General features: G+C 46.3%; 1 protein-coding gene across 2 annotated transcripts in view; it reads right to left on the reverse strand.

Moving 5' to 3' along the window:
• PCDH10 (protocadherin 10) overlaps positions 1–26035 on the reverse strand; it is a 72598-nt gene extending 46563 nt beyond the window's left edge. For both annotated transcript variants that reach the window (XM_086962158.1, XM_086962157.1), the window contains exons 1-4: positions 22752–26035; positions 19572–19630; positions 18953–19059; positions 11189–11524 (exon numbers count right to left, since the gene is read on the reverse strand). In XM_086962158.1, coding sequence (XP_086818284.1) covers positions 11189–11524; positions 18953–19059; positions 19572–19630; positions 22752–25388 — 3139 coding nt within the window. In that variant the 5' untranslated portion in view covers positions 25389–26035. The remainder of the gene's footprint in view (positions 1–11188; positions 11525–18952; positions 19060–19571; positions 19631–22751) is intronic.
• Between the last annotated feature and the right edge of the window lie 326 nt (positions 26036–26361).

The following is a 26361-nucleotide window of genomic DNA, read 5'->3' on the forward strand; positions in this document are numbered from 1 at the left end:
ACAAAGCTACGAAACCACTGAGTACCCAATGCAATCTACGAGTGGGAAATTACGTGACGTGGAAATAGATCAAAAGGATGCTCTGCTGCATAATGCTAGCAAGTGCTAAAAATCCATCTTTGGAACCTTAATGCCATAGTAAACACTTCACTGTCCGACTTCTAGCCAAACATAAGCGAAGAAGAGCTCGCTCACTTTTCTGCCTCAAAATATCTGACTGAAATCATCCCCGTGTTTTGAAGTCATCTTGAGAAAGGTAAAGAAGGCAGAAGGAATGTGCACTCTGATCTACGTCAGAAAAGTGGCAAATTCTACGCTTATTTTAAGTTACTGTGACTCTTGAAAATATGCTATAAATGTAAGTAATGTAAAAGGTATTCCAACTTAATTTCAAAAGCTTAATTATCTCTTTAAATAATGTTCATGCATTTGGTAATATTTTAGGGTTTTTGTAGAAATAATTTAGCAGCTGTCTGATTAATATGCAATTTGTAATTCCTTCTTGTATATCTTTAATAACATTCAGCATTTCCAGTCCTATTCATAAACCTTTGTGCACCTAAGTGCATGAGTTCTCCTCTAAGTGTGGATTTCAGTCTACACTTAGGTGAAAACAGGAGGGAACCTATGGCCGACCATATGGAAAATAATCATGTTTCAGACTTTCAGTTGTGATCAGTGGCATTTCAAAATGGGAGTCTTGGCCCTTTTGATTGATAACAAACTCGAACCTGCTGTGTACTCACAATATGGAGACTCGGCAATAAAACAAAAGATGCAACAATTTAGTAAACTAAACTCAAAATGCAGGATACAAAGTGGCAATTTATAATTTAGGCTTTTAGCAGCTCTCAGCAATAATTTAGGAATTCTCTGGATGGGAGGGGCTTCGAAAAGAAGTGTGTTTTAGGAGAAAATCATGTGGCTTTCTTCACAATAAAAGGTACCAACCTGGGTATTGTAACACTTTTTAGGAGCTTTCTAGGTCACTTTCGGTTGAATGAAGAACTAAGGGTCAACCAGAGGCAACCAGGCAGTTGTGGTACTGAACAACAACAATTTTTGGAGTGGGAATTAGTTCCACTTCAAGGCTTTCAAAGGAAAAGTCTTGACCCTGGTGTAAGGTTACAACCCAGCTGTTAGCGGTTGTCAGGTACATCTGCCACAATAATGTACAGATTACCTACGCTACAGACCACTGAACACAAGTGAGCTTGAGGCTCAAAGGCTCTTTGCAGAACAAGCCTTTGCAGCTGTCCGAGTTATGAAACACACCCTACGCTCCCTCCCCTACAACCAACTGGTGTGCTGGTGAGTGCAACACACACTCACACTGGGTCTGGTGCTTTTGACTTTAACAAAGAATTTGTATGTTTTGATTTTATTTGCAGGTAATGCCTCAAAAATGTAAAACTGTTTTAGGAAGTTTTGTCAAAGTGGATATTTTGAGATATGTGTATTTAGCCATAATGTCAGACAGAACATTACTTTCACCTGGGATTAAAGAAGTCTAGGGACTCCTTATTCTAATGTTCTGTTAGACACTTTACACAATAAGTGTAACTGGTGGCTCATGTAGAGAGCTGATGTTAGAGTGACTACTTAGAATATGAAGTCTTCACGAATGTGATTAAAACATTCTTGAAGGAGGGAATAAAACAGAGAGAATGTTCCTCATGCTTGTTCAGAGGTGTGACAGGGGGAAGAGATGATAAGTATCTCCACAAAGGGACCAGTCAAGGTATAATTAGCAGTCATACCACTGAGGTCAACTGCGGCTAAGTGACGCTCAAAGACAGCATGTGTTTAGTAGGAGCCTGTTAAATACTGAGGACTTTGATATTCTGTTCAGTAATGTACAATAAGTGATGAAATAACCAATTCAGCATTCTCAATTACATTTTCAAGGGATTATGACAAACGGATCATGACACAAATATTCCACAATTTCAATAGAATTCAGAAAAGTTCCGTTTTCAAATGTGTCTAAAAACAGTAGAGTTGAATGTATTAATGTTTTTAATGATGGTCTCATGGGGAAAAACGAGTGTGGGGCGCCTCCTGAGCAATGTGTGGTGACATTTAGAGTCAAGGCGCAAAAAGTGAATAATTGGGGTGTCATTATGGATTCTGTCTCTATTCCTGAACATTTCACCAACATTAGTCCAATGGAAGGAAAATTGTACTACAATACCCATAATGCATTAGGCTGTCACACAAAAGTCCAGGACTAGAAACATTGTGTGTGATGGCCTGGAGGAAAGGGTCAATCTATAAAAGTAGACCTGAATATACATGACTGCTTAAAGTCAGCAAAACTGGTTTGCAAATCAAACAATGTTCCCAAGTATATCTGTGCCTTAAGTCCATCACCAGTGCCAAATGCTCAACGCAATTACCCAAGCTGAGCTGGTGATGGCGAGGGCAGCTGATGCGTCTTTGTTTTACTGGGAATGTGTGCCATTTAGAATCTGAGAAGCCCCGGACTTCCCTTTTCGTGTCTGCATGATGACCACTTCTCTGCCTGAGGTAGTAGTGCCAAGATGTTGCAGTGCTTGACAGTAAGTAACCACAAGCGAGAAAAGAAATATTACATCTGTTGATCGATCAAGAACACCAGCAGCATCCTTGCAGCACATTCCCTTCCCTGCCCTAATAATACACATATGTGCACCTGAAGGTCCACTCCTGCTCTTCCCACGTGGCTTATATTACCAACAATTTGCTTCGGGCATAAATGATCGTCAGTACTTTTATCCTTTCTATAAACTTTACCTGAATCTGATGTGCATTCTGAATCCGAGCCTAATTGTTATCTCCATCTCAGAGTTTGTCAAGTATCATGCTTTTGTCCTTCACGTGGATCCCACATTTAAGAATAACTTGTTCAGTACAGAAAAGCATGTTACTTCTACTCTGGCTATTCCCTTGAGGAATCTGAAACAGACCTCTGTCCTTGTATTATTTCTTGTTCTCTTCTCAAATGGATGTAGCATGTTCAAAGCAATAAGCAAGCTGCAAACTATTCATAGGTCAACATTCTTTTAAATGCTGACCTGACAACAGAGTCATGAGCAATTTCACGTCTGATTTTTTTTTATTCTTCTCCTGTTTATCCTGAGAAACAATTTGACCAAACACAATTTTAATCTAAAAAAAAACAAGTACTGAACCCCCCCCCCCTCCCCCCCCCCCCCCCAAAAAAAAAAGTAGAAGAAATCCAGGCAATACGTCAAAAGGAAGATGTTAGGTCATTCTCTTTGACTATCATATAAATGGGGGTAAAGTCTTTTTAGACTCGTGGTTTTCAGTTTACACCCCCTACCTCCCAACCACAGATATACACTTAATCTTTTTGGCATAAAAATGTCAAAGAGTGCAAATAACGTAATTGTGACATTTTCACCAACGTGTAAAACTTTTAGTGTGTCCTGCTCTATTTAGTATTATAAAAGGGGATATGTGGCTAAATAATCAATGTGGATTGTACCTTTATTTGCACAGGAATATTTTCATGCAAATATGAGAATTCCCATCATTCCAGTGGGAGTTGATATTGTGGATCCCTGGCTATGCCAAGGCGATGGTTTGGGGTCAGTGCATCAAGTTTCAGCTCACTGACTACACACTTAGGGGTCGATTATGATGGCGGACGGACCTGAGTCCGTCCGCCACCATAGAGTAGGAGGGACCGTCCGCAGGGGCAGCGGCGGTCCCTCCGTGCAAATTAGGATGTGACCGCCACCCTGGCGGTCACATCCTGTATTTTTATCATTGCGGCGGGTGCTGCTTGAAGCAGCACCCGCCGCAATGATAAAAATGTGAGTTGTGCATTTGCATGCACAAAGCGGCAGGCACCTCGCGGTGCCTGCTGCTTTGTGCAGGCAAATGCAGGGGGGTACCGTAGGTACCCCCCATGTGCACCCCCTTCACCCCTGGGGGCCCGCAACGTGACCCCAAACACGAATCCGTATGCCTTTACACGGCGGAAATGCCGCCGTGTAAAGGCATCTTTCCGCAGACATCATAATATGGCTGGCGGTGTCTGATAGACACCGCCAGCCATGTTAAAGCTTTTCCGCCGCGGTCGGAAGGCGACCGCGGCGGAAAAGCTGCGGACTGAAAAACGATCCCCCAGCCATCCTAATCTGGCGGGGGGTCTTTTTCAGTCCGCAGCGGTTTTCCCGCATCCTCCGGGCCGGTGGTGGCTTCCGCCGGCCTGGAGGATGCGGGAAAACTGCAATCGTAATCAGGCCCTTAATGTTGAACTTTGTCAAATAAATGTCTCAGTCAACACATGGTAAAGTTTGATTTAGAACATTTAACAACTCGTACAGCCCAAGGGAGAAAGGCTATTAAACATTCCACCCACTGAGGGTAGAATGCTCTAAATTAAAAAGGAAGAAAAAGTAAGACAAAAATTGGTATTTGGGTGCAAAATTCCTTGTGTAGCTATTATTAGCCCTGAGCAACATATTGTGAACAGTGAAGCTCTCTACATTCTGATGTTCTAATTCCTTGAAAAGACTACCATGTAAGGGAGTGTCACTACCACACAACATAGATAGACGGCTTCCTTGTTTGACAAGTCTGTCTTCTTGCCAGGGCACTTTCACAGGGTCTCCAAGGTTTAATTGGGGATAGAGACTCATGACTCATCAGGATGATTCAATCCTTTGTGACACAGTTATTGCCTGGGCTTATGCCACATTACTAGTACATAATAGAAACAAGAGGAACAGCTTTTCAGCATGATAAATGTGACAACTGATAATCCATTAATGCCATCATTTTAAAGTAAAATAATCTTTATATATGTAAACATCTGAAGCTCTGAATCTCCTAAAACATAATACAGACGTCTAGGAGAATGAACACAAAATATTGAGCTATGAATAATATTTAAGCACATGAAGAGGACTAGAAGGGTTTCCTGTCAAAAACAATTCTAGGAGAGCCAATATTTTGGAACAATATCTTGGCTGCGGGAAAGTGGAAACAAACACTAGGAGGTTCTTTTTTTTTAATGACTGTTTGAAGGCACGGATTTATAAAAGTAGCATTCAGGACAAACTATCTTCATCACTACAGGAGCAATAGTACAATAAATCGTGATGGAAAACATGAGTTTATTGCACCCAATTTGAAACAAAGACACTAAAGAGATTAAAATGACAGTATTCTCTACAAAGGATAACCTATTCAGGCTCCTCCTCAGCCTCTGTGTCTAATGTTGATGAGGGCTGGGATTTGGTCCCACTCTGGAGACCGTTGAAAGAAACAGAGGGCTGACTTCTACTTCAAATCATCTTCCATGAACTATAGGTTTGTTGCTTTGATATTGTTCTACCATGAAAATCCCAGCCACCCACCAAGAGATAATGGATAACAAACATTATGTGTACCCAATCCTTAATATTCAGGAAGTTAAACGCTCTTTGACAGTCAATGAAGTAATCTGAAAAGGAAATATATGCCCGTAAGGCTTAGGAAAAGTTATGAAATTCCAGATCTGGAATTAAAACTACGGTTGTGTAATTCTTGGGTTGGTCTGGGGGTGACCCATGTAGAGGTGTAGATTCAAACCTCTAAATATGATGGCTAAATAATTGGTAATGTGATACGGTCCCGAATCAATCCTTTAGTAAATCCACTTCATTATTGCCACCAAAAACTCCTGGCATTTGAAGTGACATAACAAATTAGGGAAAACGTATTTAATATATTGTAATTTTTAAAGTGTGTTCATGTAAATAATAATGAATCTTTAGTACTCTTTCATTGGTTGTATGTATTTAGTGGAGGAATACTATTTGGGAGAGTTTGTTTACATTACCAACCAATGTGGATGGACAGGGTGGAAGTGTTATAATGGTAGTGAGCAGTCCTAGCTGACAGACTGGAAGCAATATTCACTTCTAAGAGCTTTGTAAATGACGATCTATTTAAGAAAAACAGCATATGAATTTGTTGGAGTTGTCCTGAATGACACTTTTCTTTTTGTTTGAAGTGATTGTTGGTATGAGAAAATCCCTCATCAACTTGGAATAGATTATGAAATTTGGTTGGAATGTAGCATATTTGTCTTATTTGCAATACTAAATCTGTCTTTTGGGTTGGACTTTCCTCATCGTTTTGTGTCTAGAAAGATGTGGAGTCCTTCATTGGGTCTCTTTTTTTCTTGGTCATAAATGTTTACATTTATTTCGACTTAACAGAGATGACATCAAAACTCGACTACACAAAAGAAGTTGAGGCAGCACTAGTGCCTGTACAGACCATTTTTAGGTTTGTAATAGAAGTTCTCACACTGACATTAGAAACAAAATCTGGAATTAGATTTTGAACAGAAAAGAGCCAAGCATCAGCAAACTACTAGCTAAATTAACTTGAGGTTTGAAAACAGCATTATAATGACATTCACCTAGACTGTGGAAGCCCTGAAAAACTGACACACAAACGTTGTAAATCAATGGACATAACACAACTTGTTATTGAATATTTATTGTTTATAGATGTTTACCAGGACATTTCTCGCAGAAAGTCTTGCCACGGGCAGATTAAACTGTTACATGCAGCTCAGGGTGGACTATCTGGCTTCGATGGAACACTTCATTGAGAAAAAAAGGATTAAAAAATGTTTACACTAGAACTTAATCTCTGTAATACCTGAATGCAGCTCAAGGCCAACCAGAATTGCTACCTTTTTTGGTGCAGAGCAAAAACAATGGTAAAAGTAACATAAAATGACTGGCTTCTACAAAGACCGCAGCCAGAGAGCAGCAATGTCTTATTGATTCAATTTATACTGCTGTAAATAATCATGCACCACTGGTATATAAAAGCTACAAGGCAGCATTTAATTTTCATTCAGCTGTTTCGGCTTTAATGGTTGGCCCAACTGCCCAACACAATGGCAATCCATTTATCGATCTGGATGAAAGGCCGAGTAGGCCCCACCAGGATTCGTTTCTGTGGCCACAAAGTAACAAATCAATCTAACAGGCACATTAGCCCGCAGAAATAGGTTATGGGTGGCGAATGTTCATTTAATGAGTACTGGGAAAAGAAAACAAATCTGGAACAAAAAGAAACTTTAAATCTGAAGTAGTCAGAGCACCCTTTAAATTATAGATTTACTTAACAGTTCAAAAACTACACTGTTTAACATAATGTTCTTTTATTAGAATAAAAAAAATAAGATAGATAAATAAGAACCCAGTCTTGAAATGGAACACTGCTCAGTCCTAACTGCTCTTAAACCAAAGTTTCCCCACTATGTAAGGCTTAACAACTAAGATGTGCAAGGTTACCTGTGTACAAATTTACACCAAGGCCACACATAAATATGTGATGTATACACTGTTTTAAAATGGAACCATGCTTATTTATAGAGATTTGTGCTCCCTTAATGCCGGGTCCATAATACTTGATATGAATAAAAGAAAAATTGCAGCAACTCACTGCTGTAAACCGGGAGTGAGTCTCGGAGAGGGCCAATAGGCCATGCAGAACGAATGTAAGCTGCAAGGATGAACTTTGCATCAGCACTGACATACAATGAAAGGGCTACCACGCTTAATATGCAACATTTCTCAGTAGAAATGCTATATTATTCATGCACTGTACCAACACTACTCTGTTGGACTGTGATACCGTTAATGGACAGTACCCAGAATTCCAAGCAGTGTTGTGACACCTTTTATTAGACTTCTAGTAAAGTACGAGAGTCGCTGTATTAGCAATTGAAATAGGTGGCCCTTCTGATCATGTCTGCAAAACTTTTAATGGAACACTGCCAATACTTCTCAGGAGGCCTTTAATACATTTAATGGGGAAGAGGTATCACTTCTCAGCGGATTGCCAGAACCGTCCGTATTGGGGGTACTGCGGGCATTTCTAAGCAGGCCTGACATAGCGGACAGAACAGACCCTTCTCAGCAGATCTCATAACCTCTTAATCTAGACTATCAGCATGTCTTTGTAGATGTACAATACTTTAAATGGGACAGTGGCAGCACTTCTCAGCAAACTGGCACGCCTTTAATGGACAGTGAAGTCACTTTTCAGAACACTCCTAACCTTTTAATAGTTAATGACACCATTTCTCAGCAGGGCTGCTACACATTTCATGCTTTAGTACTGGCGCTTCTCTGCAGCTAGTCCACCCTTTGTGAGAAAGCAACTGCATAACTGCCCCCACTTCAAACACTGGGAATGACCAAATACACTAAAACATTATGAATCCCTAAACATTATGTTTTCCTATTCCATGAGTGGAAGCACATCATGTATTTGCATTGTGAAGATGTAGCCCTTTGAAAACCGTACTTTTCATGCTCAATAGCCTTTTTATGAAACATCATGAGTGCAAGAGCTGAGAGATCCGTCGTCCCCGACCCCACACTATGCACTCTCATGTCTGGTGCTGTTATAAACACCTTGTCTCATATACACCCCAGGCAATTTAATGAAACAGCGCTTATAAAGAAATCTACCCTCTTAGGGGTCTAGAGACCTAACCTTAGTTACTGTGCTCTGCAGAGCATCCTACAGGGTACAGAAATGGTAATATTGGCATTTATATGTGACAGAGGTGAAGTGTGAAATGAGGATAAGTAGTTCGACATAAGCAAGACTCTGGATGCTCTACACAGGTGGAGCAGCAGCAGAGTCCCATCCCTGTGTGGACGGCGCATGTCAGTAGCTTAGCACTTGGAAGTGCCTGTGCCCTTCCGGCACAAGTGACACTCAGCCCAGAGCTCCATGTGGGCACTCTTGCAAAGGCATCTGAGCATCCACTGGGAAAGACTGGGAGAAGATCATCTGGAAGGACTAAGAAAAGCACTCCTGGAGGTGGAGGTGGATTACACAGGTGGAGAACCCATGAACGCATTAATTTTTCGCTAATTCCATATACAATTTGTGTCCATTGCTCTAACATGGGCTTGTCCAAAAACATAAAGGTAACGGTTTACATTTTTTAGAAGGACTTTTTCCAGCATGCAATACATTTTTTATTTAAAAAACCCATTTTCATTGTGGATGAATTAAAACTATGTAAAAAAAACGTCTTACAGCCACATCTACTGAATGTATTTTAAAATAAATGTATAGGTGCTGCCATAGTTGATCAGCAAAGCCATTAGGGAAACCCTATGCTGTCTAGTGTGTGATTTCTGACCTGGATCAACATTGCATCTTTGAAATCTTTGTAAGTAAGGAAACATACTAACTGAACGGATATGACTGAATAATGTTAATAGTTTAGTACAATCTACAAGCAACAACAGAATGAGTATCAACCCATAGAGTACTGAGTGTTTCAATAAACCAAGAGAACATGCGATTCGTTGCATTATGAAACAGAATCCATCAATCAATCTGGCCACACGAAACAAATAAACTGAATCCTGAGTAAACAACCATTAGAAGAAAGGAACGACAAGGAAGAAAATGTGAGGTTACCCTATGAGACCTGCAACCACCTTTTTAATACTAACAGAGTATTCAAATACACAGAGAGGTTCTGCTTTGAAGAGCCCTGAAACAACTAATACCCCCACAAAAAATGTCCTTACTACCTTGGCAGAGCTGTGCTTAGGTAGTCATGGGTCCTAGAATAAATTATGGATACTATTCTGAATGTAAATTAAATCAGAGGGCAGAAACAGGACTGATCCTCGGATGCTGTTTCTTGTTAGCAAGATGGTGGTCGAGTTGAAGAAAGCCATGAGATCTAGAAGTCTCGGAAGAGCAGCTCAGACTGCCACAATCAGTGAAGGGTGAGGTCCAGGCCATGGACCACTAGTATTAGGGCTCATTTACATCTTGTGGGCTAGAGTCTAATATATTTAGGGTGAATCATCCCTCTGAGAGGTTACATGTCAAGTGGAATGCACAGTTGGGTTTGTCTGACTACTGCAATATGTATGCTGCAATTTAATATCACAGAATAGATACTATAGCAGAATTGTGTTGGTTATGAAGTAAATCACCTGACTCTGCATTCTTTAATGTAACAAAAATGGCCCAAATGATTTAATATCTGTAAAAAGAAAACAAATGTTTGAATATTTAGCTAAACTAAATTGGACAAATGCAATAATCTACCACTTCAGTGTATATCCCACCATTTTGTTTTTTAAAGAGAGACACCAACAGCTTTGCTGGTCCCTTAACCAGACAGAATGCCACAAAAATAAAGTAATTTAAACTAGTTGTAAAGAAAAAAAAAAGAATTATTTAACTATCATTTTTAACAGTGGCACATGTCCATTGTAAGGTTATCCATCACTTACAGCCCCAAGTTTAGACCACACCTAAAACAGCACTAAATAGCATTTTACAATGAAAAATATCTTCAGTTATGCAAAATAAAAATCCAAATCTCCTGTTTTGACATGAGCCTAATCAGAGTAAACCAGTATGCTCACATTAAAAGAATGGAGAAAGCAAAATATTTTGCTTCAAATAAGAAAGTCCCTGGTCCTGATGAAGTCTCAAAGCAAAGGAGGCAAAACGTTCTTGTTGGAAAAATAAATGAGACCCTGGTTCTGCTGAACCCCAAGTTACTCCCCTTTCATAATCCAAATATGGTTTAATATGCCCTACAATCTCCAAGCTCATGGCCTACATCCAAATTATTACAAGACTACATACCACTCCATTGACTGAAGGACAGTGGAACTGTCACGTGATGTCAGCTAAGTGCTACAGTGGAATAAAGAAACACAAGTGAAACCTACAAGGAACAATGCAGAATCACGATGTCCTGCGGATACAACCCGAGGCACCGTAGTTCCGGGCACACTTGTGTAAAAGCTGCTCATTTCTCTAAATTGGAATGCGATCAGCAATAAGTGACAAAAACAAGTGCAGTTGTGTCTGACAAAGAAACATCCCCTGCAGACGCAGCCAGACATTTCATTTACCAAAAGGGGAAAATGTATTACCCTTTCAAGTGATTCAAAACAACAAGCAGGTTCCAAGATTGATTTTTCAAGTAGCATCTGAGAAGCCACAAAAACAAACTCATTAAGTATCCTTTCAATAATGTGAGCAGTCTACGGCTAAAAAGACTTCTGGCCTCTCTCCAAACATTAAACCTGAAGAGCTCCTGGCTGCTTGGATCCGCTGGTGGCTCTGTGCGCATGCACTGCAATAGGCAAATAAATAGACAACTTACTCAAATATGGGGGTTTGTAAGGCGCTCTGGTGCCGGATAGCAGGCCGTCCAACTCCTTCCTCTCTTTCCTTTCGAGTGTGCTCCCGCCGCCATTGACGACTCCAAGCAGGGCCTTCTCTTTGCCAAAGGTGGAAAAGGACCTCTCGCCCCCCGGCTGCACTTCTGGTGCTTCAAACACCTCCGTGTCCGGAACTGAGTCCATGCCGGGCACGTGGAGGTTGGTGCGGTAATCTGCAGCCTGGCGTCCGTCGGAAGGGACGAAGGAAGGCATCCAGCAGCGATCTGAGTGGCCCAGCGCTTTGCACTCCTCTGTGCAGTTAGAAAAAAGATCAGTGCCTGCGACCGGGAGAAAGAGACAGAAGCTTTACCATCAGCGGCCATCTGCAGTCGGTATTGTAAAGAAACCGTGTCACATGGCAGAGATGGTCATGACTGAAATCAAAGATATAGCAAGCAAATGTTTATTTTGACTACTAATTTTGTGATCCTCGTGCTTGAATTGTGAAAAATGAAAAGACACGTTCTTTGCTTTAACGTCACTGTATTTTATATTAAACCAGAATGAATAAAGCAAAACTATATTCTGCCTTTTCGCATCCATTCTCTTAATCTAAAACAGTCCATACGTTTTCTGCGTTTCTCTAGCCATGCAGGTTATCATACCTGCATATTCCTTTACGTGCACACGTACTAACCTCAGGGGCTAAGCTGCTTAGAAGTAAAACCCTCTCATTAAAATCAATTTGCGAAAAAGGACAAAATCTCGATACTCTGTACATCAGCTGGAGCTTCATTACCCCCCACTGCAGCCTATGGATTGAGGGGGTGGAGGAGCGGTGTCACTGGGCAATCCCTCTGTAATGTGAAAGGTTCACGTTGTTTATGGCTCCTTTGACTGAATGGGGATTTAGCTTCTGAAATGCTCTGTAGTATGACCTCTGGCCGTGGAAGGAAAGGAGGGAGGGAGGGGTGGAGATAAGGAGGTATGTCCAGAAAGATTGAGAGAGGGTGGATGGATGAACGCAGAGTTAATTGGGAGTAAGGATGTAGAGAACAGCGACGGATAGCGAGATAGATGCAGAGTTGGGTGACTGGAGAGCAGGATGGAGGGATGGAGAACATTAAGGATGGATAGTGGGTGTATAGAAGGGTGGCTGGGGAGAAGAATGAATGGATGGCTGGAGGAGAAAATAGAGTAACAGGATGAAAGAAAGAAGGAAGGTACAATGGATGGAAGGCTGGATAGATGCATGGACGGATGGGTGGATGGAAAAGGTACCAAAATGACCTCAAGAAGGAAGGAAACGAGTTATAAAATGACAGACGGAGGATGGTTAGAAGGAAGGACAAAAGGCCGAAAGAAGGATGGCGAAAAGGAAGGAGTGCAATTTCAGAATTCCCTACCCTCAGTGGACACAATATCCCGAATGAATGAGGGGTTCATTCACCACACCCACTCACTCAGAAGTATTCAGGGTATTTTATTTTTTTGGCACTCCCTTGATCATCAATGCAGCAAAAGAACTGATTTCCCTCCTTGAATAGGTTGATTCCTTTCTAAGAAGGTGTCTACAGAATATGATCTTGGGAGTGACTATATCCTAGGAAACCATGGTGCAAACACACACTAACTACAAGAAGGTGGCGAGTATTAACCTTGATAACTGGTAGACCCAGAATCTTAGACCGTAGGCACTGACAGAGGCCCAGCAAAATCAGTCCATAAAATACCAATAGAATAAAAACAGGGGGAAATGGTGTGCTTTTAACCAGTAATCAATAATGCTCCCTATTAGTCATGATAGGTAATACTCATATGTTGAGGCATTTAGAAAATCGACATGTTCTACATTAACATTCCTACTGCTGAGTTGAAAACCATAGAATGCAAAATAGGCAGGGTCCCTGTGTTCTCTATCACACATACATACATGCCAATAGAAAGGAGGGTATTGCTGCATGCATGCTAGAGTGCCTGCTATTGTAAATTGCTTTTATGGCATACGTTTGAATGAGCTGCAATGGGCCATTTGACGTCACTTGCTTGCCGACAATATTGACAAACACGTCAATGAAACATTGGTTCCGGCCAGCTGTTGGCTAGCGTCTCGCATCGCTTGATGCTACGAAGAATTCTTAGGACGAGTGTGACTGTACTGACAGCCTTCGAAATGACACTGACAACTGGGTACGTAGCCATAGATTATGCAGCCTGGGATTCAATCATAAGAAGGGAAAGTAAATCACGACCCACTCATCTGTCCTGACATCACAGACACAAGTATATAGAATATAGATTAACACAAGAATAATACCTTAAAATGTCTACAGTAAATAAAATATGCCGTGGAAAGCAAACCATCTCCACGCACAAATTATTATTTAAATGCGTGCTCCATATATCAAATTAGATATTTCTCGGGCACTCATTAGACAGTTCACCATCCAAAAATTGATGGCACTGCCTGTCACCGGGTGCCTGTCACTCCAAGGGGAAAGGGGACAGCGTGCTCTGCAAGGCTCCCACCGCCCAACACTAGATGCCTCTGACAAGACCTGTTCATAAGAAAATAATGTCTCCTAAAAAACGTGCTCTTTACCGAGGGTTTAAAAACAGAAATCTGGGCAGATATGCAAAGGAAGTCAGTCTTTCGGGGGTCTGCTTAAAAAGATAGAAGATTTACGTATCTACTACCATTTGTCTTACAGTCTCACTTTTTTTTACAAAATCGTGAGCAAATGTGAGTTGGCTTTCCTTGAAAACATATTTAAGAATAATGAAATACATCTCTAGTCTCTAATACCAATAAGGTTTGAGAAATCGTCAGAAAAGGACATGGATTGCAGTATCTGCTTATATACACACAATCTTACATAATAAGCAAGCCAGGTTATGTACTCCTCCCAACGATTTGCCTCCAGTCCTACCAGTTTCTTTTTGTTCAAATAAATAAAAAATGAAATGGTAGGACTTGAATCAAATCGTTGCGAGAAGTACAATCTCTACAAGGCAATTCTAAAAAAATAGAGCAATGTCCAAACACAAACAGTGAAGATAAGAGTCTGTGTAACAGTGTGTTAATGCAGAAACACCAGGCAGAGCTGTGCACTGGGCATCGGTCTGGGTTTGTTGTGCGAGGCTGCAGAAGTCCAGACGCGGAAGCTGCAGAAACACACGGCACCAATGTTTCTGTCAATCGAAGGGGAAAGCGCCAGATGAAAAAACAGGCCTGCAGTTCTGGTCCCCTGGCCTGGGAGGGAAATGTAATTTACGTTCCATCATCTGGTAAGAAATGAATACTAATAACTTGTAATTAAATATTGGTCCGCTGAGCAAATGAATTTCGAGAGCAGGAAGGAGCCGACGGTTGGTCGTGGACTAGAATTTAAAAGTGAGCAGCGAGGGTACGTGCGCGCGCAGCGTCTGGCGCGAGGCACAGGCAGGGGGACAAGAGCGCGAGGCAGAGGCAGGGGAAGGGGAGCGCGAGCGCGAGGCACTTGCATGGCGAAGGAGAGCGCGAGGCACATTGCAGGGCAAAGGAGAGCGCGAGGCACAGTCAGGGGGGACGAGAGCGCGAGGCAAAGGCAGGGCGGCCGAAGGAGAGCGCGAGGCATATGCAGGGCGAAAGAGAGTGCGAGGCACAGGCAGGGCGAAAGAGAGTGCGAGGCACAGGCAGGGCGAAAGAGAGTGCGAGGCATATGCAGGGCGAAAGAGAGCGCGAGGCAAAGGAAGGAGAGCGCGAGGCACTTTGCAAGGCGAAGGAGGGCGCGAGGCACAGGCAGGGCGAAAGACAGCGCGAGGCAAAGGCAGGACGAACGAGACCCTTTCCGGGCATGGACCTCGGCGCGAAGCTATGACCCCCGCACACCCCTTTCACTCCGAGGAAGCTGTGGCCTCCCTCGAGCGTCCTTTAGATGCCAAAGAACACCAGGAAACAACAAGCAGAGTGCAAGGAATCGGCTCAGCGTTGCTGTTGCGCATACAGACAGGGTTGGCGTGATTCCATGCACCTTCATGCCACCACTGGCAAATATTGGGCGCTTTCTGCATAAAACTTAAACAGCTAAATTAAAAAATAAACATAGAAGAGCCCAATAATGCGGATGATACAATCCATTGATTCAAAAGCATCTTGTACACAATTTCGAACATTATGTGACTAGCCATTACATAACAGCTGTTAGGCAGGGGCAATACACGCTTTCTGTGGCGATTCTGCATAGAAACTGAATATAAATCAAACTATAGAAATACTCAGAACTGGTTTGACTCACCAATAAAGAGGAATACAGTTACACATCCTGGGGAATCTATATATTTTAACTAAGGGACACACACTATTCAAGTGTGTCACCCCAACATCCATAAACCACTAACCATCGACAGTATTAAGACAACAAACTCCTGCACAGTTGAATAATTCCAGAGCCACTTCAAACAGCCACAAATTGCGCCCGAGGATGGCTGAACTGACTGACAGTTTGCACCTAATCCCGCCCTCAGACCAGGGCCTCCTACTTTGACTCGTAGGTGCATAAAATTATGTTCGTGTGCACAGTTTAGTTTTAGTGATGAGTTAAAAGACACTGGGGTATATTAGCAAGAACCTCGTTAAAATTATCGCCATTTTAGCGGCAGAAAACTGCCGCTAAAACTGCGATAATGGGCTTGATAATATGCTCTATGGAATTCCAATTGAAGATCATGTTAGGTCATCTAACATGAGCTTCAATTGGAATTCCACAGAGCATATTATCAAGCCCATTTTCGCCGTTTTAGCTGCAGTTTTCTGCCGCTAAAGCAGCTATAATTTTATCACCTGACTTGATAATATGCCCCTAGGTTAGATGTCCTGCACATCTAACCATGGCTTCTATTGGAATTCTATAACGCATATTAGCAAGCCCATTATCGCCGTTTTAGCGGCAGTTACCTGCCGCTTACCTGCCGCTAATACGGCGATAATTTTAACTAGGTTTTTGCTAATGTGCCCCACTGTGACTATTGTTGAATAGCTGTAGACATTTATTTCCGGGCTGAAAACAAATCAATCCAAAGAGGTGTCCTAGGTGCGATTATGTGGGGATGTAAGGGAGGTGAGGGGTGAAGAGCAGAGGAAACCGTCCACGGCTGCGCCTGCTTCAGCTGTGACCCTCAGGGTTCAGTTCCTGCTGCAGGCTGAGCTATATCCAACTCACATAAGAGGTATGCCTGCCACTTTCTGCCGCTCTCTGCTGCCTGCAGATATGGCGACCAGGCAGCACACACAAGAGATTTGCCTGTTCGCTTGCTACGCACTCTCGGCTGCCTGCTGGTCGCAGATAGGCGATTAATCAGCACTCATAAGATATATGCCTTTTCGCTTGCTATGCACCCTCTGCTGCCTGCAGATACCGCAGTCAGCACACATAAGCATATGATTGTGAGCTTGGTGCGTGTTCTCTGCTGCCAGCATATACTGACCAGTCAGCACACACAAGAGATATGATTGGGGCGTGTTGCGCGCTCTCTTCTGCCTGCAGATCCGGCAATCAGTCTGCTCACATAAGAGATATATTTGTGCCCTTGATACGAGATCAGTCAGCTCACATAAGACTTATATGCCTGTTTGCTTGCTATGCACTCTCTGCTGCCTGCTGGTCGCAGATACCGTGATCAGTCAGCACACACATGAGCCATGCTTGTGCGATTGCTGCGCGCTGGATGCTGCTTGGTTGTTGCAGATTGGGCAATCAGTCAACACAGACACATAAGAGATATGAAATTGCATTTTCTGTGCGCTCTCTACTGCCTGCACATTCGACGATCAGTCAGCAAAGGTAACAGATGAGCGTGTGCGCTTGCTGCGTGCTCTCTGCTGCCTGCACATTCGACGATCAGTCAGCACACGTAAGAGATGTGATTGCGCGCTTGCTGCGCGCTCTCCGCTACTTGGCGCTTGCAGACACGGTAATCAGTCAGCCAGGATGGAATGTGCTTCTACCTCTGCTTCCAGCAGCCTCGGCGAATCCTGCACCTCGTGCACATGTTAATTAAGCTCTGCTTGTTTCATTATTGTGATTCATTATGCTGATGGACTAATCTGATTGAAATTCTACATCGAGATAAGAGCGCGCCAGGCGGAATGGGGAGCCCGAGTAAATGAGATGCGGCCTCGGGACAAGAATGGCTTCCTTAAGTTCCCGAAATGCCCATTACTGTGTCAGCGCCCCTAAAAGCGCGCAGGTCGGCGAGAGGCTAAATGCGCAGCTTCTTGAGGGAACAATGCCCCCAGCCCCTCAAGGAGGGCGCAATGAAAGGCGCTGTGTTCAGGACCAAACTTCTGCCGAGCCCTGACTTGAGGGGTTCCCAGGCGGAAAATAGGCGCTCTGTTCGCAAGGAGCGGCCCTCGGGACTCTTGGCTCGGCCGAGCTCTCATTAGGGCTGCATATTAATGACTCGCAAGGGTCCTTCAATGCCAGGGCGCACAATGCACGAGGGCGCAGACAAGCCCCGAGCAGGGGCCGGGGGTATCTGGAGCAACGTCCGCAGCCGGCCAGGACACTGCTGGGGATTACTGGGGCTCAGCCCGGACCCAGAGGGCAAGAGGTGAGGCGCCCGCAGGCAGCTGCAGCATCACTTTCTATAGCAGAGGCATTTCCACGGCTCGGCGCCTCGCAGATTCCCAAGGAGGAAACCCCACCGCTAATCCTCTTCGTATTTTCAGGGAAAGTGGGCTCGAGATGGTGAAAGTGCACTCATTTCCATTGGGGGAGGGGGCCTGGTTTGCCCTTTCTTTCACTTTTCATTTAATGGGAAATTGCTAATTTAGTTTGGCAGTCTCAAAATTTTGGATGGTTTCCAATAGTGTTTTGAAGGAATACACTCATGAGACGATTACTTGTGTCGTAAAAGCAGCTCACCGCAGGTAACAGGAGAACTCGCCTTGTGGTATAGCACAGAAGCATGCTATAACTAAGAGGTGAGTTAAATACAGTTATTGTGTGTAAAAAAAACGGAAACAACCCCCTTGCGTAATAACATTTTACAACCCCCACCCCCCACCCTAAAAAAAAAAAAGATAGCCAACGTGGACAATAACATTCAAATCATTCTATAATTGCACAAAAAAGACAGCCACCGTATACAACATCTGATATTTTTAAGACTGGTGGAAGGTGTATTTGTACAATTGTGCAAAGCAAATTCACTTGCCACTAACTAGGCAATGAATCTTCTTACAATCAGCAAAATGATTCACATCTGACTCCTCTCCGTTTTTGGCAGATAACCGAGATCTGCACAAGAACATATATTGATTTTCCCAGGACCACACAAGTGGGAACCAGGATTTAAACCCAGTTCTCCTTATTCCTAAGCCTCCAACTTCACCACAAGATGACATTTTTTATTGATCATTATTGATCATGCAAATCTAACGCATGAGGCTATTCTGGAAATCAGGCATGGACTTCGAGTAGACACACCTGCCTTACAGTATTGAAATAATTCGAGGTGTCATGGCCTAACAGGATACAAAAACCCTCTGGACTTCCTTCAACGTGTGTGTCTTACAGTATTGAAACAAATCGAGGTGCCATTGCCTAACAGAATAACATACCCCCTGGACTTCCACGTGTGTGGCCATGCCTGTCCAGCACACACAGCAGCGCAGGCCCCACTGCCCCCCCTCCCCCCCCCCCCACCCCAGCGTTCAGCATTTGGCACCTGTTCATGGCGATCGATGACTTGTTCTCGAAGTCATCCCTTTCAAGAAGGCTTACCAGAGGATTGACCTCGATTAGTGGCGTCGTGATCACTGTCTCCTTGCTCGCTGTCTCCATGACCACTGTCCTTAGAGCTTACTATGTCTGCTTCCTGGAATGCAGAGCTGGAAACATAAAATATGGGAATTATGAAAACCCGCCTTATGAAAGAGACGTTCACAAAACCATCTTCTGCCATCCCATGGCCGCAGAGGGTGCTGCATTCACACCAGCTCCGTGCACCACAAGCCTGCCTGCAACCGTGGGATGCAAGCAGGCAGGGAGGGCAGGCTGCTCTTTGAGTCAGAGCTGCAGCAGTCAAGGCAAGCAGCTCTGACGTGTCTTGCACACGGTGTGTGCAGCCTGCCTGTACGTTCTTGAAATGGAAGGGAAACTGGACCCAACTGAACCCAACTCAGAACCCTTATAGAGAAATACATTTCGCAAATATTTAACTAGCACGTCAATAAAATGCATTGTATATTAAGCAAGTGGCCAACACAAGCATACCAGATGCCCATGGTATATGTCTTATTACGGTTTACATTTCTGGTTCGGGCTACCGACATTTTATCAGCATGCTTTACAGAGAATGCAAAAGATGTTTCAAGAAGAGCAGGAACAGTTGTGTCCGTACCTGTTCACCCGCCTCGGCCTGTCAACCAGATAACTGAGCTCTGTCCGTTGATGTTTATTCTAGACAAAAAAAGAAAACAACAGAGATATGTTGTAGGTGGAGCAAGAAACCTTAGAACCAGCAACCTGGAAAAGGAGACTGTGGTCTTTTGAGGCGTGTACTGGCTTGGAGTCTGATGTTCTGTATTTTTAAAGGAGGTCTGGGTTTTTTATGCTGAAACTGGTAGGTCTGTGTGCAATCTCCTACAAATAAATGTGTATTTTTACCCAGGTAGGTTAAAATATGGCCGTTTTCAGGCACACTACTTGTGATCGCCAATTGATGCAGAGTTGTGCGAAGCTTTCATGATAGTTCGACTAGATGCGTTGAGTGCACCATTTTAAAATACACTCCTTTGTGCATTCTAGTCACGCATGCAGTGTGTCTACTGAAAGGCAGGCATTATCCCAACCTGTTGATTAAAGGCCTGATTCATGTTTTTACCGTCTATTGTGACCCTTCAAAAACCTATATGGGAAGGGGCGTAGTGTAGGATATGGAGTGGGCACCGTGTGTGCTTTATGGTGCAACGCCTTCTGTGCAAATGCCATCGTTTTTCACCAAGGCATTGGTGTACTGAATGAAGCAGAGACAGTGACAAACAGACAGTCTTTTCTGTTGTGGTGCACTGTGTAAATCCATTCATTATTTTAAGAAGTTAAAGAGCTGATGCAGAGAGTAATCAAAAGGCAGAGAAAGGGAGATGAAAAGGGTGGTCAGACATGAAGTGAACGGGGTTAAGTGGGAGGCAAATACAGAGACGGGAAAAGAGGATGGGAAAATAGAGAGAAAAGGGGACACAACCATGGAAAAGGTTAATAAAAGGGGGGGGGGATTCTAAGACAGCGAGATGAGAGCAGATAGGGAGATGAGAAGGTAGAGAAAGGCAGAGGCGCATGTACGAGAACACAGAGATTAGCAGAGATGGAAAAAATAAAGGCAGTGAAAGGTGTCAAATAGGGAGACCCACAGAACAAATGACACTGTGAAAAGATATGTGTATGTATAATATATATATATATATATATATATTTATATATATATATATATATATACACATATATATATATATATATATACATATATAATTTTATCACACACATATATGTGTGTGTGATTTCTGGCAGGGAGTGGAGTTGCTGGCAAGGAGTGTTGAAGTCGGTACCATTAAGTTTTAGCACACATCTTTTCTAGATAATCGTATATTTACATATATATTCACGATTGAGCTTGGGAAAGGGCCATGGCCCACGAGAGATGAAGCACGGAATTGGTAATGACAGCCCTCCCACCCATCAATAATGGTAATAAATAGCATATTAGACTCTGTAATTTCATGTATGGTTTATACCCTGCAGTTTCTCATGTAGATGTGTTTTTAAACATATTTAGTTGAAAGAGCGATGTAAAGGGATTACATTTGTGCATTGAAGTAAAATTGAATCGAAGAGGCTACTACCACAGCGGATTCCCCGGGTGAATCTGTAAAATGCAATCTATATGGCAATAAACCTTTTTCTTAAGTCAGATTTGTTATACCGTGGAAGTACATGGATGTGCGTTTATTAGCACTGTTGCCCCAAGTAGTATGTTATTGGGACTATACATATATGTATGAACATACAAGGACCAATGTCTGCATGTACAGAAAGGGAAGCAGCGGGTGGGGGTGCTTAAAAAGGGGAGCGATCTTGGCTGGCAAGCTCTGCTCACAGGTAGCTTCGCCTCCAGCATCCGTACCACAGTGGCTGGTGCCAAGCAGACTTCATTTGCATGCACGCCATGTAGGCGTTTAGCTGCAGATTTGTTTTCTCGTCGTGCCACCAACTGCTGGGTTCTGTGCATGGATTCAATGCTCCTGAACTCGAGGTCCAGCCAGTGCTGGGGCCCATTGCAGGCGGAGATGCTCGGTGTGTGTTTCACAGGAGGGCGATCTAGCCTGGCAACCTTGGGGGAGGCTGAGGGGGAGGTCGTGCTGGACAGCGGCTCTGCGTGAGGGGAGCGGGGACGTAAGCTCGGGATGCAGTAAATAAGCTGCGGGGGATTTGCAGATAACAGGGGATCAGGGACATCTGCTTTCAGGAGGAAACAAAACGTAAAACGCTTAAGTCATTTAAAAAGGCTTAGCCGGAGACAGAGAGCATGTATTTGTAATCAGTGCGCAGCGATGCCATCCCCGCCCCCCATGGAAAAGGGGAGCAAAACCCCCGGAGGTCACACTACTCCGAAGGGTTACACTCCTGCTCTCAGATTCTCAGATCCCCCAACAACTCCTGCGGAGGCAGGTGGGCTTCTATTTGTCGCCCGACTGACCCCTCCTTCGTGCTGTCCCCTTTGATAAAATCAGAGCTCCCGGGCGCTCAGAATCGACCTGCGTGTCAATCCCACCCCTAGCCGGCTCCCAAAGTGAGATGGATGCCCACCCGTGCATGGAGTGCACCTGAACCCCACATACTCTGATACACCCCACAAGCCTGGCCCTCTCACTTATACACAAAGTCCAAGCCCCTCTGAATACATCTTCAAAGCGCCTCGCTTCACTGAATTCACTGCTCTTCTTAAAAAACCCTGAAATTTGCCTCCATTGGACGATTAGATCACTTCACTACATTTTCCCAAGCACCCATGACCTCCTTCAGTCACTCTTCAGGCAGGAGATTGATGTCCCTGGCAGGCCCACCGCAACCCCCCCCCCCCCCCCCCCCCCCACACCACAGCCTTCTCAGTACATCACCAAACAAGAGAAGCTATTCAACAAACCCTACTCAACGTGGAAGCTCCTGGCTTCTGGTGAAGATTCCCTTTACTGAATCCCCTCTGCATGAAATGGATCCCTCTGTGCCCATAAGTGGATCTCATGCCTGAGCTATGGTCCCAGGCTCCACCCTGATGCAGGCTCCTATGGATGAGGGGTTGCAGGTTACCCCCTGCCACACATCCCCACGAACGTAGAGGAACTTAATATTAATACTCCCTTCAGTACATTCGATGCAGGGTGTTCAGCCCTCCGTTGCTTTCTGTCTAGGTTCATGACATATTTACATGCAGGAGCTGGCCACTCCATTCTACCTAAAGGAGACAGGATGTCCATTTAACCATGAATGTCCTAAGTTAGCCCCCTTAAGCCCAGTATCACCTCACCTCTCCGGACAAGATGCTGCCATTGGAGATAATGTCAGGCTGCTGGTCGCTGTAGCCGGTCACCAGGGCCCCTCCGCACGGGCTCAGCTCGGAATCCCCGCCACGAGTGGGGCTGCAGGGCTTGAGGAACATGAGGTCAGTCTTCGCAGACTCGGGGGTCAGGCAGACCTGGTAGCAGTAGTTCTGGTTATGGTGGTGGGAGCCGAAGGAGCCAGTGTCCTCTGGGGGTGGGCCTCCCGGCGGTGCGCTCGGCAGGGCAGAGGCCGAGCTCTGCACCAGCATGATGTCTGACTTGCTCAGTTTCTTCTTGCGTGCCCGGGCCCGGCGGCCGGGTGGGCAGCAGCAGCAGGGGCAGCCATCAGCAGCCAAGCAACTGTACAGGTTCAGCTTCTTCTCCTTCTGGCAGCGCACAGCCAACAGGATCATGGCCAGGAGGAAGACGAAGGACACCGAGCCCAGGGCGATGATCAGAATCAAAGTCAGGTCCAGTGAGCTCTCAGCAGCTGCACCACGACTAGGCCGCTGCTCGCCGATGCCTGTCCTTGCCACAGAACCATCCACAAGCGCCACACGAAGCCAAGCAGTCGAGTTGAGTGGTGGCTGGCCATGGTCCCGCACCTCCACCAGCAGCTCGTAGGCCGTGAGGGCCTTGGCCTGCGCAGGCACCCTACGGGCAGTACGCAGTTCACCATTTCGCCAGTCCATGCGGAAGATGCTCTGTTCATTGCCACTCAAGATGCTGTATGTCAACCGTGCATTCTCACCCTCGTCTGCATCTGTTGCCTCCACCCGTGCCACAAGGTACCCAGGCTCAGCAGTCCGTGGCAGCAGGGCCTCTCTTGCCCAAGAACCATTAGCGCGCGGGCCAGGGCCTGAGTGTTGGTGCTGAGCAGGTCCTTGTGCAGAACCAGGAGGTGGAAAAGTGATAGCCGGGGCGTTGTCGTTCTGGTCCAGTATGATGATGGAGACGGTAGCATTGGCACTAAGTTGTGGGACTCCAGCATCACGTGCTTCCACTGCAAAACTGAAGCGCCGCAGCTGCTCGTAGTCAAAGCTTCGGAGTGCATACAGGAAGCCGTTCTCTGGATTGATGGACACGTAGGTGGACACAGACATGCCCTGGATGTCGCACTCCAGGATGGTGTACCTCAGCTCCGCATTGCGCTCCTCGTCTGCGTCTGCTGCACTAACAGCAAAGATATAGGCTCCGGGCACGTTGTTCTCAGTCACATACACATCATAGGTGGTGCGTGAGAACCGCGGGGCGTTGTCATTAACATCTGCCACACGCACACGAATGGAACTGGTGGCACTCAGAGAGGGTGTGCCACGGTCGCGGGCCAGGACAGTCAGTGTGTAGTCGCGCGCGGCCTCGCGGTCCAGTGCCCCGTCGGTCACTATGGTGTAGTAGTTTTTGAAGGAGGATTTAAGGCGGAAGGGTGCTGGGGGGTCGGCTGGCAGAAGCTCGCAGTGAACTTGCCCATTCTCTTCCGAGTCGCGGTCTGACACACTGAAGAGGGCGACCACGGTGCCCGGTGCAGCCGCCTCGCTCACAGCCTCCTTCACGGTGCTGAACGTCACTTCGGGCGTGTTGTCATTCACATCCACCAGGCGCACCAGCACTTTGCAGTGCGCTGGCACCGCGTTGGGGCCCAGGTCACGTGCTTGCACGTACACCTGCTGAGTGGCACTCTCCTCAAAGTCCAGCACCCCGGCTACTTCCAGGCGCCCCGTGGTGGCATCCAGGGTGAAGAGCTCGCGAGCTCTCGCCGGTCCGTGGCCACTGAAGGCGTAGGACACCTCGCCATTGGGGCCCTCGTCCGGGTCGGAGGCGTTGAGCTGGAGCACCAGGGTGCCAGGGGGGGCGTTCTCGGGGAGGGACACGGCGTAGACAGGCTGGGCGAAGGCGGGCGCGTTGTCATTGGAGTCAAGGACGCGGATGCTAAGCAGGGCGGTGCCAGTGCGCGGGGGCGTGCCCCCGTCCACCGCGGTGAGCACGTACCGGTGCAAAGCCTGCGACTCTCGGTCCAGCGGCTGCACCAGCACCAGCTCGGCGAACTTCCCGCCTTCGGACGCCCCTCCCCCGGGCACAGCCGCCCCGCCCCCACCTTGGGTCTGGACGTCCAGCGTGAAGTACGCATTGGGCGTGAGCTCGTAGGTGCGCAACCCGTTGGTGCCGGCGTCCGGGTCCTGCGCGCTCTCGAGAGGGAAGCGCGCCCCGGGGGCCGCGCTCTCCGAGATCTCCAGCTGCAGGTCGGCGCGCGGGAAGGCGGGTGCGTGGTCCTTGAGGTCGAGCACCTCCACTTCCACGCGGAAGAGCTCGAGCGGCCCCTCGAGGAAGACCTCCAGGTGCAGCAGGCACGAGGCGCTCTGGCGGCAGATGCGCTCGCGGTCCATGGGCTCCGCCACGTGCAGCACGCCGGTCTCCAGGTCCAGCGTCAGGTAGGGCGAGCGCGAGGCGGGCACTTCCTGGAAGCGCCTCGCGGACAGCTTGGTCACGTCCAGGCCCAGGTCCTCGGCGATGTTCCCCACGAAGGTGCCCGGCGGCTGCTCCTCCTGCACCGTGTAGTGCAGCTGGGGGCGAACCAAGCCCACGTACAGCAGCAGGATGGAGAGGAGTGAGGGGAAGAGAGGCATCTCCGGAGCACGGGAGGGCAGAGCAGAGAGCGGGACTGGGGGGTGGGGGGGCTTCACTGGTCCTGCTGTGGGACCCGCATCACTTCACGCAGCAGAGGAAGGCAATGGGAAGCGTACAGCATCCTCCGCACACAGGGCAGCCAAGGCACGACAATCCAGACTAAATCCACCTTCATGCCCAGTTCTCAAATTGTTATATGTTTAAAAACACGTTTTTATTCATTTTTTCCAGTCCAGTCCATGTTCAGTCCAATGCATTTTACAATAATCCAATGCAATTTAAAACCCAATGTGTTTTCAAACGTCCATGAATCCGTTTCAGTTTATTCCAAAGCTTGTGGAGAAGTATGTGCATGAAAATGAAAGAGCCAAATCCCAGATACGGAGAAGCAGGTGCCCGTGACCAGGTTTCAGAAAGGCACTCCCCTGCTAGATGAGACGATGCTGAAGCCGGGGAAACCTGCTGGGAGGGGAGAGGTGCTGCGGCGGGTCAGGGTGAGTGCTGTGCGCCGAGGAGGCTGTGGCAGTGCTGCTGATCCCTGCACCCTCCTGTCAGTGCCCGTAGCTGGCGGTCCGCCTCTTTCTGCTCACTGTCCCGTTGTGGCTGGCTGCTCTCAGTGCTCCTGTCCTGGCTGCGCGGCTCCGGCGGCGGCTGGCAGCTTGTGGGCTGCGTGCGCGCGGTTCAGCTGTTTTTGCGCAGCGCCCTCTTCTTAGCGGCCAATGGGGGGCGGTGCCGCCCTCGGGGGCGGAGCCAGGGGTGGATAGCGCCACTCAGAGGGCCGCTCTCCAACGTCAAGGGGTAGGCGGGCCCCGGAGCTGGCCAGGGTTCTGATTCAAGAAGTTGGCTGAGGGATTCCGCCGTGAAAGCCGAGGTGCTCCCTCCGGAGCGGCACCGGCGCGCCAGTCTGTCCCCGGCGCCGGAGCCCGCCCGGCGCTCCCCAGACCGAGGACCGCAGTGTGTGGTGTCGGGACA

The sequence above is a fragment of the Lissotriton vulgaris genome, chromosome 3_1 (assembly GCF_964263255.1).
Source record: "Lissotriton vulgaris chromosome 3_1, aLisVul1.2, whole genome shotgun sequence".
Classification (NCBI taxonomy): Eukaryota; Metazoa; Chordata; class Amphibia; order Caudata; family Salamandridae; genus Lissotriton; species Lissotriton vulgaris.